Source organism: Schistocerca americana, chromosome 3, assembly GCF_021461395.2.
Source record: "Schistocerca americana isolate TAMUIC-IGC-003095 chromosome 3, iqSchAmer2.1, whole genome shotgun sequence".
Classification (NCBI taxonomy): domain Eukaryota; kingdom Metazoa; phylum Arthropoda; class Insecta; order Orthoptera; family Acrididae; genus Schistocerca; species Schistocerca americana.
The window spans coordinates 879,933,504-879,949,828 of NC_060121.1; the positions used below are offsets into that span (position 1 = coordinate 879,933,504).

Consider the following 16,325-nt stretch of genomic DNA (forward strand, 5'->3'; position numbering starts at 1 on the left):
ACTGGCCGTACACCACTGGTGGTCGTCGAGGGGACACTGAATAGTGCACGGTACATCCAAAGGATGTAGGAAAAGGGAGAGAAGGAAACATAGTAGGTGAATATGAATTGGGGGACAGAAATGAAAGAGGAAGCCGCCTGGTTGAATTTTGCACAGAGCACAACATAATCATAACTAACACTTGGTTTAAGAATCATGAAAGAAGGTTGTATACATGGAAGAACCCTGGAGATACTAAAAGGTATCAGATAGATTATATAATGGTAAGACAGAGATTTAGGAACCAGGTTTTAAATTGTAAGACATTTCCAGGGGCAGATGTGGACTCTGACCACAATCTATTGGTTATGACCTGTAGATTAAAACTGAAGAAATTGCAAAAAGGTGGGAATTTAAGGAGATGGGACCTGGATAAACTAAAAGAACCAGAGGTTGTACAGAGATTCAGGGAGAGCATAAGGGAGCAATTGACAGGAATGGGGGAAATAAATACAGTAGAAGAAGAATGGGTAGCTTTGAGGGATGAAGTAGTGAAGGCAGCAGAGGATCAAGTAGGTAAAAAGACAAGGGCTAGTAGAAATCCTTGGGTAACAGAAGAAATATTGAATTTAATTGATGAAAGGAGAAAATATAAAAATGCAGTAAGTGAAACAGGCAAAAAGGAATACAAACGTCTCAAAAATGAGATCGACAGGAAGTGCAAAATGGCTAAGCAGGGATGGCTAGAGGACAAATGTAAGGATGTAGAGGCCTATCTCACTAGGGGTAAGATAGATACCGCCTACAGGAAAATTAAAGAGACCTTTGGAGATAAGAGAACGGCTTGTATGAATATCAAGAGCTCAGATGGAAACCCAGTTCTAAGCAAAGAAGGGAAAGCAGAAAGGTGGAAGGAGTATATAGAGGGTCTATACAAGGGCGATGTACTTGAGGACAATATTATGGAAGTGGAAGATGATGTAGATGAAGATGAAATGGGAGATATGATACTGCGTGAAGAGTTTGACAGAGCACTGAAAGACCTGAGTCGAAACAAGGCCCCCGGAGTAGACAATATTCCATTGGAACTACTGGCGGCTGTGGGAGAGCCAGTCCTGACAAAACTCTACCATCTGGTGAGCAAGATGTATGAAACAGGCGAAATACCCTCAGACTTCAAGAAGAATATAATAATTCCAATCCCAAAGAAAGCAGGTGTTGACAGATGTGAAAATTACCGAACTATCAGCTTAATAAGTCACAGCTGCAAAATACTAACACGAATTCTTTACAGACGAATGGAAAAACTAGTAGAAGCCAACCTCGGGGAAGATCAGTTTGGATTCCGTAGAAACACTGGAACACGTGAGGCAATACTGACCTTACGACTTATCTTAGAAGAAAGATTAAGGAAAGGCAAACCTACGTTTCTAGCATTTGTAGACTTAGAGAAAGCTTTTGACAATGTTGACTGGAATACTCTCTTTCAAATTCTAAAGGTGGCAGGGGTAAAATACAGGGAGCGAAAGGCTATTTACAATTTGTACAGAAACCAGATGGCAGTTATAAGAGTCGAGGGACATGAAAGGGAAGCAGTGGTTGGGAAGGGAGTAAGACAGGGTTGTAGCCTCTCCCCGATGTTGTTCAATCTGTATATTGAGCAAGCAGTAAAGGAAACAAAAGAAAAATTCGGAGTAGGTATTAAAATTCATGGAGAAGAAATAAAAACTTTGAGGTTCGCCGATGACATTGTAATTCTGTCAGAGACAGCAAAGGACTTGGAAGAGCAGTTGAATGGAATGGACAGTGTCTTGAAAGGAGGATATAAGATGATCATCAACAAAAACAAAACAAGGATAATGGAATGTAGTCTAATTAAGTCGGGTGATGCTGAGGGAATTAGATTAGGAAATGAGACGCTTGAAGTAGTAAAGGAGTTTTGCTATTTGGGGAGCAAAATAACTGATGATGGTCGAAGTAGAGAGGATATAAAATGTAGGCTGGCAATGGCAAGGAAAGCGTTTCTGAAGAAGAGAAATTTGTTAACATCCAGTATTGATTTTTGTGTCAGGAAGTCATTTCTGAAAGTGTTCGTATGGAGTGTAGCCATGTATGGAAGTGAAACATGGACGATAAATAGTTTGGACAAGAAGAGAATAGAAGCTTTCGAAATGTGGTGCTACAGAAGAATGCTGAAGATTAGATGGGTAGATCACATAACTAATGAGGAAGTATTGAATAGGATTGGGGAGAAGAGAAGTTTGTGGCACAACTTGACCAGAAGAAGGGATCGGTTGGTAGGACATGTTCTGAGGCATCAAGGGATCACCAATTTAGTATTGGAGGGCAGCGTGGAGGGTAAAAATCGTAGAGGGAGACCAAGAGATGAATACACTAAGCAGATTCAGAAGGATGTAGGTTGCAGTAGGTACTGGGAGATGAAAAAGCTTGCACAGGATAGAGTAGCATGGAGAGCTGCATCCAACCAGTCTCAGGACTGAAGACCACAACAACAACAACACACATCCAAACCGTCATCGAACCCATCGTTCTACCATTCCTAGACCGGCAAGGGAACTTGCTGTTCCAACAGGACAATGCACGTCCGCATGTATCCCGTGCCACCCAACGTGCTCTAGAAGGTGTAAGTCAACTACCCTGGCCAGCAAGACCTCCGGATCTGTCCCCCATTGAGCATGTTTGGGACTGGATGAAGCGTCGTCTCACGCGGTCTGCACGTCCAGCACGAACGCTGGTCCAACTGAGGCGCCAGGTGGAAATGGCATGGCAAGCCGTTCCACAGGACTACATCCAGCATCTCTACGATCGTCTCCATGGGAGAATAGCAGCCTGCATTGCTGCGAAAGGTGGATATACACTGTACTAGTGCCGACATTGTGCATGCTCTGTTGCCTGTGTCTATGTGCCTGTGGTTCTGTCAGTGTGATCATGTGATGTATCTGACCCCAGGAATGAGTCAATAAAGTTTCACCTTCCTGGGACAATGAATTCACGGTGTTCTTATTTCAATTTCCAGGAGTGTATATCGGAAATGAAACCTAAGATCTAATTAGTCTGTATTTCGGTTTTTAGATTTCATTTCCGGTAAGTATCGGAAATAAAACATAAAAGTTGAAACGGTAGGTTAATGGGCTTTCATTAATAAGATATGCATATCTTTTACTCTCTCTCTATGTGCCACACAAGAAGGTTAAAATTCTGACCTCCTTGGCGTCACATGAAGCCTTTATGGACTCGTAAAAAATGGAAGTGCTTCATTTCTAGAACCTCTATTGCTCTACTCCTCGAACGACGTGTCCCACAAACATCTGCAGGTTTTAAATTTTTCAACTAAATTTTAACCTGCCTCGCCCCCTGTCATGTATGTTACAACAGCATTTAACCTCGCGCGCAAATACAAAAGACGAATTTTCGTCGGACGGTTGGCACGACAGTGTAACACACGACATTATTTGGTTTTGGGCGGTCGTCTGTCGAGTGGTCCTAACCGACTGACATCCCGATGGTGCGTGTGTAGGTCCCTTACACAAAAATCCAATTTTTATGTTGCGTCCGATGTTACACAGTATCCAACCTGCTTGTAGACTTACTTCGTGTTGCGCACACAAAAATAGCTGAAATTCGTATCTCCCGCCTCAGCTCGGTCGACACATAAGCCTGGACCTGTAGTTGCACGTTGGAAACTAGAAGCAAGTGAGAAGATTCAAACTTCGAAGCCCCATCTTTGAAATTCTATATCACTTTTGGTGAATGCTGGACTCATTCTTCAAAAGGCTTTCCTCATCCTTGTCCAATCCAAAGCAGTGTTTCGACCCTAACGATATACCGGTCCAAGCTATGTTAAGCGCTAAAAGCTCTCGGCAGAATAAAGATTTTTTTTTTTTTTTTTTGTACGGAGGGAGGGGGGCAAATACTAAGGAAATAAATATAACTTACAAGCGCTTTTTCAATAATTTACCAGGATTGGAGCTTGTGTCTCATCCGTATAATGCATTTGTGGTAAGTAACGATGTAATGCTATTTGATGCAAAATTCACCAAAATTGTCTATGTCTGCGGAGGAGTAATTGTGCAGGGAATTACATTTCTGGGGGCCGTTTTCGATTAGTTATAGGAACATATCTTGTATACAACAATACCTGAGATTTGCGAGAACTTGTGATAATAACTTTCAGTCATTTCGAATACTAAATCACAATTCTAAATAACGCGCCGATACCAGTATCAAAAGAGCCAATCAGCCAACATTGCAAAGGAAAGATGCACATTTAGGTATTACCAACTGATTAATGCCGATCTTCAGTTGTTTCAGGTTCTGAATCAACTAGGAGCCGCATAGGCGGTTTAAGATGTTGAGGGTTGCAGTTAAATTTGTATATCGAGGACCGCCAAGGGTAGGACTAGCATTATAACAAAAATAATCTTCCTCACAGGGTTTCTTTCTAACACCCTGAAAATTTTTCTGTACGGGTCTCGTAAAATGCCGGCAGAATGCAGTTGATTCTTAAATTGACCTATTTATGTAGATTTTCCATAGATCGTTTTAAATTTTTTGTCTAACAAACAATTTAATTACAAGCCCTTAAAAACTGTACACTTTTTTGAACGTAAGCAAGTACAGTGGTTGTCAATGTCAACATAACCTTGCGGAAGCAAGGAGCCGAAATAGGACCCACTACATATTGCGATTACCTTCCAGGTGCTCCGTTGCAACACCGCCAAACTCCACATATCGTCGAGAAATCTTCAGTCCACTGGTTCCGAAAATACTCGAGGAAGAGGGTAAGACACGCAGTACCATTATGTGCTGATAATGATAGTTGTCACTGTGGAAGTTTTGTAGTTGTATGTGACACTTGGTTCCTTCAGAAAAGAGTAAATTTTTGTTAGTAATATGTGTGTTCTTAGACATAGAAACTACAATTTTAAATTAGTAGGAACTATCCTTATAACGTGAAACAACGGAAATAACGCCTTTTCTCTGTAAACTCAGGAATAGAGAATACCATATAGGCCTATATTTGAAGTGGTATTTTCACAAGACTTTCTCGGATTGTTTTACTATATTGATGTAATATTGTGACTCGAGTACACAACTCTTAACATTCATTATTCTGCTTATCTCTGCTGTTCTGCTACTGTTCTGTTTAGTACATAGAATTAAATGTACTTAGTACATGCATTATCTTACAACAACTTTCTTCTGCAACTCGTTCTGAAAGTGTTATATAGTATTGTTATCAGTCAAACTTTTCTTGATCAGTAACGGAGACTGTACTAGGAGAGGTGGTGCAAATTACACTCCGTTTACAGGATGCCTTGGGGAGATGAGCAGTATGGCCAAACGAGTCTTGTCTTCTTCATATAATGCTGGTATTACTTACTTACTTAGTGTTTTGCACTGAGCATTGGCATAAAGTTTAAAGTGACCCATGTATCTAACAAACTGTAGGTAGCACTTGCAATGGCCTGAACATGTCTCATCAATCATTTCAATATAGACGCTAAAAAATGACATTCAGTGTTTAATGAATCCGACAGAGCTACACACAGTATTGTTGTTATTTTGGACACAAAGGAATTGTGGCTGATTCACAAACAAGGAGCTTACAGAACAGTTTGTTTGGGACATAAAATGTCAGGTGTATAGAAGAAGGCGATACTGTCATTCTGCTTTGACCAGTGACCTCACATTTTTTTTATGTAGTGACCTGGTTAGGCGGCTGGATGTGACAATTTTTTGTTGTTATAAATTGTGCATTCTGTAATTGTATTTATATCCTTGTTGAGAGCCCCTATTTCCTCACTGTGATCTGATATTTTGAATTTAATCTGTCTAAAAGTATCTTGTATGAGGGGCAGCCACAGCCATGAGTAGACATATTGAATAAATAATTATTCAAGAAAATATTAATAACAAGAATATTTTCATCCAAACTGTCCATATATCCATAGAAATTCCAATACGTTACTAGTTAAAATATGTGTAATTGCAGTCTGTCACTGGTCATAACTGACAGATTGTATCTTACTTTTCAGTATGCCCATAATTTCTGCATTGCTGTACAAATTAATGAGAACAGACTTGTAGGAATAATTGTGAGAGTCATACCAGTCATGTTTTTTGTGTGTGAATGTAGACATGAAGTATTCCTCCTACATGTGATGTAAGAATAAAATAATTGAAAGACCCGTTTGTAGCGTTTGCCTTATACAAATGTGGAAGCTGAATGATCTCAAGAGTGTTACTCTAGATCAGGAGTAGTAAGTGAAGATTGCGACCTTTATGCTATGTTTGTGATGCTATCCTAACTCATTATTTACAATGTGGACTGTACTTTGTACATTATGTAAATCCTAAGAAAGAATGATATACATGTCTGTCAGAAGATGGAGTTCAGTTGTACATTATCCACTGTGATGTAGTGTTCCTCATGATTTACTTTATTTCTTTGTGTAAGAGTTCTTTTTTCTTGCTCTCCAAAAGAGAACACAAAGTTGCAAGTATGATAGCTGTTGTAGACAGTCATTGTGTGTACATCTCCAATTTTAGATTTTATTGTCATCATACATTTGTACAAATATAATGAAGGTACTGCAAACTAACTTTCTGAAGCTCGTATTTGCAATGTTTGTTTTTAGAACTGTGATACCTGATTCAGATAACTCTCTTCTGTTTTGTAAAATTGTCATTTAAATTACCCCAAAATACTGTTCTGTAAGCTGAAGAGGAAGTACACAGAATACACTATTGTAGTACCTTGTATGGTGCAAATTTTTAAATGGTTCTCGGAGCAGAATTTGCTGAATTGAGTAAACAGTTCAGTAATTTCTGTTATTTCCAACTCTGTTAGCCCCCCCCCCCCCCCCCCCCCCTCCTGCTCTGCCCCTTCCCTCCCCAAAACCAGATTGAGATCTTCATTTTGATTTATTTTTCAAAATCATGTATGATTTATTTACAATAGTGGCAACCTATTGGCATTAAACTATGATTGTAGACTGTGTCAACATAAGACCTCAACCAATAATAGTTTCATACAAAGATGCCTTTACGTCAATTTGTATACAAGATAGGAGCATCCCAGCAGATCATACTCCGAAATATGGAATAAAAATTGATCAGACTTACTCTGGGCAATGTTAGGGGTAATCCTAGCTGCAGATCCTTCCACCAACAGCACCAAGGTAAAGATAAATTTCAATTACAAAAGCTTTTCTCAAAGCCAGCTCCCATAGTACTCCTGAAGTTCTTCTCCAAGCCTGTTTAATGTAACACCTGATCAAATTGCACATCAACTACCGTTGAATAGGAAAATTATAACATATGTGGAGAGGAAGCTTCAAAGAAATACTGGTGAGGATGACCGCTTTGATACTCTCTGCACCGTGGAAGAACTGGAAGCAACTTTTGTCTGTGAAGAACAATAAAGCTGCAGACCTACATAATCTAATACCAGAGCAATTTAAAATGTTTGGGCTAGTAACAAAGCAATGAATCTAAATTTAATGGACACCTGCATCTCAAAATTACAGATCCCTAAGATCTGGTGCAAAGCCTGGAAAGGATCCAACTGATCCTAAAAGCTTCTGACCACTTTCTCTTCTTTGCCAACTGTACAAAGTCCTGGAAGGGCTGATCCTCAATCACATCGCACAACATGTCGATAAAAACTTTATAAATGTTATGCTGTGATCAAATCCTTAATCTGACTAATATATAGAATATGGATATGAAAGAGGACAGGCCACAGAATGGCATTCATATATCTGTCAGCAGCAAGAAATTTATTAGAAAGGTATATTCAGTTACGAAAGACTACTGCTTAACACAGGTCATCAAGTGTTCACAGCAAAACAGGTTTTTTGTCAGTCTGCATAGTAGGAAGAGGCAACGGAGGACATTGAAGAATGATCTCCCTCAAGGTAGCGTACTGGCACCCCTGCTGTACAGCACCTGTGCTAATGACCATTAATTAATCCTGGAACAAGAAAATTTATTTATACAGATGACACAGGAACTGCAGCTCAAGGCAAAATCTTTGAGGAAGTGGAGATGAAGCTGACAGCAGCCCTTTAGGATTTCGGCATGTATTACGATGATAACTACCTGAGGCCAAATCCCAGAAAGATGCAAGTTTGTGCCTTTCATCTGAGATGCTGGGAAGCCAGGAGGAAGTTAAGTATTATTTGGAGAGGGCAACAATATGCCACTAAGATGGTACAAAATACCGGGGAATAAAGGTGGACTGTAGTCTCGCATTTAAAGACCATTGTCAAGAAACAAGGGTGAAGGTATCTGCTCAGAACATCATCATACGTAAACTTAATGGCACCACCTGGGGATCACAGCCTAACATGCTCCATACATTCACCCTGGCACTATGCTTATCTGCAGCAGAATATGCAGCAGCAGTCTGGCGAAATTCCAACATGCTAAACAGATGGACACGGCATTGAATGAGACTTGACACATTGTGACTGGCTGTTTATGACCAACTCCTGTCATCAAAATCTATCAAGTTATGGATATAGTGCCGCCTGACATCTGCAAAAGAACAGCCCCAGAAATTGAGAAAAAGGAGGAGGAGTCTGACCCCAGGCATCCCCTGTTCAGACATGAAGCAGAAAGACCAAGACTAAGGTCAAGAATGAGCTTCATGCACACATCAGCAATTCCATCAGCACCCGGAACCCATAGAACAGAGCTGTGGCAAGATTGACTAACTTAAAGGGATAGGAAGAACATCAAAGAGAATCCTGCCATGGGCTTTCATCTGCCATATGTGATATGGAAGGCTCTTAACCAACTGAGGACAAGTGTCAAGTACAAGGTGAACGTCAGGAAGGGGAGCTAGACGTCTGAGGAGGAATTATCTGAGTGTGGCGACCTACAGGGCACATATCACATCCTGGTCTGCACAAACCTGCCCAATACTTGCACCACAGAAGATCTTTATGTAGCAAGTGATAAGACCATCAAAACTGCGGAATTCTTTAGGCTGTGGTCCATTTAATAGAAAACTGTGTCTTGCTATATTATATTATCACTTTCAGTATCTCATATTACTGTACTGTACCTTTATTTGTCATATTGTATTTCAGTTAGTTTGTATATCGAAGTTCTGGAGATGTATAATAAAATAAAGTGTTTAACTTGTCTCCTCTGAAGAGTATGCTCTTGGCTTCAGTGTCTTAGGTCTGTATGACATCTATGTGAAAGAAGGCCTAGTCTACTACATTCTGGCACACCTTTTTTGACTTTCCATACATTGACGTCACTTTGACTTTAAGATTAGAATGAAGCGATGTGAGTACTGCAAACTGCGTTCTTTGTTGTGTATGTAATTTGAACTACAGTGTTTATATGCCCTCAAGTTCTTACTGCTTCCTGACCATCTGCATATTTAATTACTTGTACCCCATCGTTTATTCTTATTATCCAAGCTTTCATCCATAAATCTCTTATGTTAAATAGTGTAGAGACATGCAACTATTGAATCTCGCATTTCTCTCAGTAGCTATTTGATCTGTTGTTTCCCTAGTGCACTCGTGTCACTGCTTTCCTTTAAGTATAATTCCATTATTAGTTCCATGTCCTTCCCATATGTAAATGTCTCTTTTGACTGTCATTATCCTTCAATCTACCATACAAGCAGTTGCCGTGAAAATCCTAGCACCAGTTAACATCACAGTGTGTTCTGTATGTCTTCCACCTCATGATTCTTTGGATGCAGACACTGACAGAACTCTTCCGAGCACTCCCATGCATATTCCTCCTTGTGGGGGCTTCAGTGCACACAGTCAGCTGTGGGGCTTGGCTACCACTTGCTCCAGGAGTCGAATTATCGAGCAACTTATCCATTCTGAGAATATCTGCCTTTTGAGCTGGGTTCAGATGAGAGACTTTTCCCCAGCTGCAGGGTCTTTTTCAGCCATTGACATGTGTTTTTGCTTCCCAGCTATTACAGACTCGGTTCAGTGGAAAGTGACAACAGATTTACATTCTATTGACGCTTCCCAGTGTGGATCCATCTGCTGACTCAGACGGTGGTAGACAGAAGACGACAAAGATGGATGATTCGAAGGGCAAATTGGTTGCTGTGCAGTCAACAGGCTATTTTTGAACAAAAGGATTGTGCACAGGAGACAGTGGCCCATATCATTTGTGAGATCCAGTGGGCTGCTGCTAAGACCATCCCCCAGTCCAGCAACTACATCAGACAACGATCTGTACCTTCGTGGAATGGCGACTTCCTCAAAGGAATTCAAGACTTGATTCACAAGTTTGGGAATCAATTAGGGGGATCTCAGGCAAGGGCAGTACACATTCCTTTACAGCCTTGTCGAGAAATGGGGTCTTGGTGAACACACCTAAAGACATGGTTCAGGTGAACACTTTTTTTTTACAGTCACTGCGTCATCTGGGCAAGCTCCTGTGTTTAAGGTGTTTTGTAGGACTGCGGAGATGGGGAAGCTCCATTTCTGCTCGAATAATGAGGAAGTTTTAACCTTATCCTCCCACACATCATCATTATATTTCTCTTAGTCTCTTCATTATTTTCAAAAGCTTTGAGAGGCGTAAGATATACATAAGAAAAACTTTTTACTTATCTTCATTTTCTTTTCTTGCTGTTGGCTTCAGTTCTTGCGTCTAGGGCTACATTCTTGCAGCTGAAATTTCGACTTACTGGGTTCCAGATGACAAAGTAACTGATGAAGTACTATCTGTGCTATGATTTTCTTTTATTTTATCCCATTCTTCTATATCACACTGACTTCACAAACTCCATTTTTAAAAAGCCATCAGTTACATTGTTAAAAAGCCATCAATTACATTGTTGTAGACAAAATTAAAAAACGCGTGCATTTCCATCATAGGCATGCCTACTGCTACTTACATTTTACGGTACTCACAATATTCCAAAGAGTTTTCAAACTTCCTTGACAAAAGTAGACTCTTTACCACATTATATCATTATCTTATAAATAATTCCAGAAATAAGTTTAATTATTAGCATTAGATTGTGCAATTAATAATATGAATTTTAAGTATGCCAGAATTTCTAATTTCAAATATGTCTAAAACAAGAATAATTTTAACTGGTAGTACATATCGATTGTAACAAATTAATTTCTTTTTATACATTTTAGCCCGAAATATAATACATCATATACAAAATCAAATGAAATTTTTCAGTGAAACAGCCAAGAATGTTCACTATACAAGACTCGATAGTATAAATGGTATCGGTTATTTCTATAAAAAAAAGTTAATGTTAGAAAAGGATGTCCCATTATAAAGTCTGCAACCTTTCATTCTCCATGTGGGAACTGGAATCAGCTCTGTCTGTGGCAAGAGACACTGCTCCAGGACCTAATGAGATTTAAGGTAGGTGGTTAGTGTTTAATGTCCCGTCGACAACGAGGTTATTAGAGACGGAGCCCAAGCTCGGGTTAGGGAAGGATTGGGAAGGAAATCGGCCGTGCCCTTTCAAAGGAACCATCCCGGCATTTGCCTGAAACGATTTAGGGAAATCACAGAAAACCTAAATCAGGATGGTTGGAGATGGGATTGAACCGTCGTCCTCCCGAATGCGAATGAGATTCAATATGCCATACTTTGTCATCTGTGCCCTGAAGCTAAAGGACAGCTCCTCTTTTGTTTTAATCAGATCTGGTTTGATGGACAGTACCCTACGACTTGGAAGGAGGCAATATTAATTCCATTCTGTAAACCAGGCAAGGACGGTAGTAACATTTACCAGAGTGTAGCCTGTACCAGTTGTATGGATTAGACTCTTGAATGCATGGTCAACGACCGCCTCGTCTGGCTGCTTGGATCCTGAAATCACTTGAGCCACTCAAAGTATGGTTTCAGGTGCTACCATTCCATCCTTGGCAACGTAACTGTCCTGGAGATGGTGTTACAGGAGTCTTTCTTACACCGAAACCATTTTGGTTTGTGTGTTTTTTGACCTCGAAAAAGCTTATGACTCTACTTGCAGTTAAAACATCCTTCACCAATTTCATGAATGGGTACTACGTGGATGTCTGCCACTTCTTATCCAATCCTTCTTCAAGGACCAGCACTGTCAATATAACCCTGGTGATGCCTTGTCTGACTGCTGTCTCCAAGAGAATGGGGTCCCCCAAGGCAGTGTCACACAGTTTGCCATTGCTATCAGTGGCATTTCCTCTGCAAGCCCTGCCAAATGCTCTTTGTTTGTGGATGACTTTGCAGTCTTCTACTCTTTCTCTGGTCTAACAATGATGATGAAGCAGCTCCATCTGACCATCAGGAGGCTGGGAATCTGGACCAAGACAACTAGTTTTGGGTTCTGACCAGGGAAAACTACATGTGTCAGTTTTAATAGAATTTTTAACCAAGCAGTGCTCACAGTGGGGGAAAATATTTTACATCTTCAGGAAACTGTGCACTTTTTGGGTTTATTATTTGACTCGAAATTAAACTGGCTACAACACCTGAAAGACCTACGGACAAAGGACTTCACAGACAATGAATATTTTTAAATGCTTTAGTAGAAAATCATGGGGAGCAGACAGATCCTGTGTCCTGCAGTTTTGTAGTGCATTTGTTCAATCACATTTAGATTATGTCAGCCTGTATTTCCTATCTCAAGATGTTAGACACTGTCCACCATGAGGGCATTCGGATATTGACTGGGGCCTTTCAGACCAGCCCAATTCAGAGTCTCTGTGTAGAAGCTGTTGAACTAACACTCCAGATTCAGTGGCATATTCTTTTGGCTTGACAGGCACAGAAAATCGCAGCATCACTTCAGTCATTGGCATTTAGTGCAGTGATCCAACCCAACTCTGAACGGCTGTTCAGGAATCAGTTTCATGTGACCAAACCATTCGAGATACGTGCTGCTGACTGTCTCAAAACTCTGGATCTATCAGACCTCCGAATACACAGCCAGGGATGGAACACATTGCTGCCTTGGTGTCTTCAGGGGCCCAAAGTTATTTTAAGTTTGATGCAGTATAAGAAAACTTGTACTCTAGATTACGTTTTTACAACTTTGTTTTCCTCCATTTTAAGTATGTACCACAGTTTCATTGTTCTTTATACAGGTGGCTCCCAGCAAGAGAATGTCTTAGTTTGTTCTGCTGTTTTCCCTGATATGGTTTTCAAATTATGATGCGAAGTTACATGGCATGATGATGGCGCTGCAGAGGATTCACAGTTTTCGCTGTACAAGGTTTTTTGTCTGTTTGAACTTGCTTGATGCACTAAAAGCACTTCACCAAATGTATCCAGTAGACCAGTTGATTCAGCTCATCCAGGACTCCTTACAGTGCTCCAACACCATGGCAAGGTGGTGATCTTTTGCTGGGTACCTGGCCACATCAAGATACAGAGAAACGACGTGGTCGAGAAAGCAGTCAATGAAGCATGTCGGGATGGTGTTGTCCATCAAAGTCCCATCCCGTTGCATGCCGTCTTCTCATTTTCAGACACTCATCATGTGTCAGTGCGAGACTGAATGGTTGAAGGTGACAGAAAACAAACTGTGGTTACTCAAATCGATCACACAGGTAAGCCTCGCCGCTTACCAGGCTGTATGTCGCACATAGCCCTGTAACACATGGCTTCCTCCTCCAGTGGGAGGATCCACTGCTCTATGAGGTTTGTGTTGACCCACTTTAAGTTCAGCGTATTTTGGCAACATGTGACTTACAGAACTGATATCAGGACAGCCCTCAGTTTGATGGAGATCTGCTCACTATCCTAGCCGATATTGATTCCAATGTTACAAGAGTGTTGACATTTGTGAATAGTCAGGCCTCATCCCTAAAATGGTGGGGAAGGTTGGCAGACTTAAAGCATTATAAATTACTCTGCATGTGAGGATAGCCTCTGTCCCCATCCGTGAAATTGGCATGCTGGCTTTTTGTCACAGTGCTGATGACCATGATGTTGAGCACCCCTAACCCCAAATAATAATAATACTCATCCTCCTCCTCCTCCTCCTCCTCCTCCTCCTCCTCCTCCTCTCCATCTACATCCAATGGCATGTCTTGCTTCCCTTCATCTCCTAAATCCAAATTTATTCTCTGACAAGTTTTTCTGTCTCTCCTTAAAGCCCTTGATTTATGTAAGTTGTTATCCCTATTGTTTCTGACTCTGCCCCTACTTGTATATGAGCAGATAGCTGTGCGTTTTAACCATGTGTGCATGCATTTGTCTTGTATCTGTACTTATTTTTTCCAGGAGAGCTGGGAAGTTCTTCTATTTTCTAGGTACAATAACATTGGCCTCTGGAGGAACAGTTGCATATGCCAATTATGACCCAGAATTTCGAAGGTGGTTAGAGGCTAATGTTCCCTATGCCGGTGATGCTTTTAATGTAGTATTACGAGATAATAATGCCTTGTATACTTCTCTGAACAACTATGTCAGTGAGTTGAAGAACCAGTAAGTAGCACTCTTTCATAATTGTACTTATTTATTGAGATATAAGGCAGTAATGATGATACATTGTCTCTTTCTTTTTAGAGTTTTGGGACTGATTTCTCGCAAAGAAGATAAATCTCCACCTACAAAACCTAGAACAGAACCGAAACCTGTACTTGAAGAGACGAATGAGAAGAAAGCTCATAAAAGTAATACTTTAAACCATTAAATTGCACATTATGTGTGCTGTTAATAGATTTCACATAGACAAATTGTTGCTACATCTATTCATTTTTGTTGCCTTTGCATTCATTTTCTGCCATCATATTTCACATAATAGGCTAGTTGTCATCAGTGTGCAAATGGCAAACGTGAACAAATTTATATGCACGTCAAGCCTTTCCCAGTGCAGTAAATGTTGCTAAGGCTGTCAAATGTTTTTGTCAGTATTTTGATGGAACACATGCTTGTCATCTTGGTATCACATACTGTGCAGAGGCCCTGAAGCAATGAAATCGTTGGAGTAGGTTTTTTTTCACAGGTTCGAGGATAACAGCTTTCTCTGTTGTAAAACAACACTGAGTGGCTACTATATCTTAAGATGAATTGTAGCTCTCTTCTTTTTAATGTGTTGTCTTTTTTTACTGATGCTGGAGTGGGATTCTTGGCTCATTGCTTTTTCCTGGAGCTTATTGTCTGTAAGGCATTGGATATTCTACAAAAATCTGTTTATGGACCTTTAACTGTATATTTTTGGAAACAAATGGTTATTTACTCTGAAACTTTCATACATGTCCATTGGAGTCCTAGGATTTTTACATTATGTATATTGACTTATTTCTTGGGGAAAGAATAATCAGTCATCATCATCATCATCTCACCACAGTAAACTCTAATAACATTTGTACATAGTGCAAAAATCTTCTTGGATGCAGAACTTTATGACAAAATCTTCGTTACTTGCAGATAATATTTTGCTAATGTAGGTACACTGACAAGTCTGATGTGCATTTTGATGAACACCTATGAAATAAAGAAAGCAAACTCAAACAGAGGGATATTCAGGATGGAATGTAACAGTATTATGAAAATGATAGTTGCTGCTCACCATATAGTGGAGATACTGAGTGGCTGACAGGCACAACAAAAAGACTGTCACAAAATAAGCTTTCAGCCAACAAGACATTCGTCGAAAATAGCCAACAAACACACACACACACACACACACACACACACACACACACACACACACACACACTGACTATGGTCATGTGTGCGAGTTGTGTGTATGTGTTGTCTGTTTTTGATGATGATGATCTTGGTAGCCGAAAGCTCACATTCTAACAGTCTTTTTGTTATGCCTATCTGCCACTCAGCATCTCTGCTATATGGTGAGTAGCAACTATCCTTTTCATAATACAAATAAATTTTACATTGTTTGAAATAAAGAAAGCAGTCAGCCTTGAATGGGAAAAATTTCACAGAGATTTAGAAACTGTGGAAAGTGGATTATTAGGTGCATGTCTCATTGACGACGTGGTATATGAGGAAATATAGCATGCTAACAAGTTGTGACGTGTAAGTACAGAAAGAAAAAACCACATCAACATTTAACTAATCACAATCACAATATTTAAATTGCATTTAGATGTCCCATAGTGTCTATTTGGTTTTTTTTTTTTTTTTTTTTTTTTTTTTTTAATGAACAGAAATCCAATGACAATGGTGAAATTATCTCCAGAACTAGTTTGTAGGTAACAAGCAAATTAATTGATAAATTGCTGTGGACACATCAATCCCATATTATAAAACCACTTGTTGAACACACAATTACTGGATAAAGTGATTGTCAGAATGTTGTATTTAGTGAAGTTTGCAACTTGTAAATGCTGAAGATGAAGATT

The 16,325-nt window shown here is 39.9% G+C and overlaps 1 protein-coding gene across 2 annotated transcripts in view; it reads left to right on the top strand.

Moving 5' to 3' along the window:
- Positions 1-4,279: 4,279 nt before the first annotated feature.
- LOC124605347 (MICOS complex subunit Mic60) overlaps positions 4,280-16,325 on the top strand; it is a 59,345-nt gene continuing 47,299 nt past the window's right edge. For both annotated transcript variants that reach the window (XM_047136966.1, XM_047136967.1), the window contains exons 1-4: positions 4,280-4,393; positions 4,699-4,781; positions 14,239-14,442; positions 14,524-14,630. In XM_047136966.1, the coding sequence (XP_046992922.1) occupies positions 4,349-4,393; positions 4,699-4,781; positions 14,239-14,442; positions 14,524-14,630 (439 nt within the window). In that variant the 5' untranslated portion in view covers positions 4,280-4,348. The remainder of the gene's footprint in view (positions 4,394-4,698; positions 4,782-14,238; positions 14,443-14,523; positions 14,631-16,325) is intronic.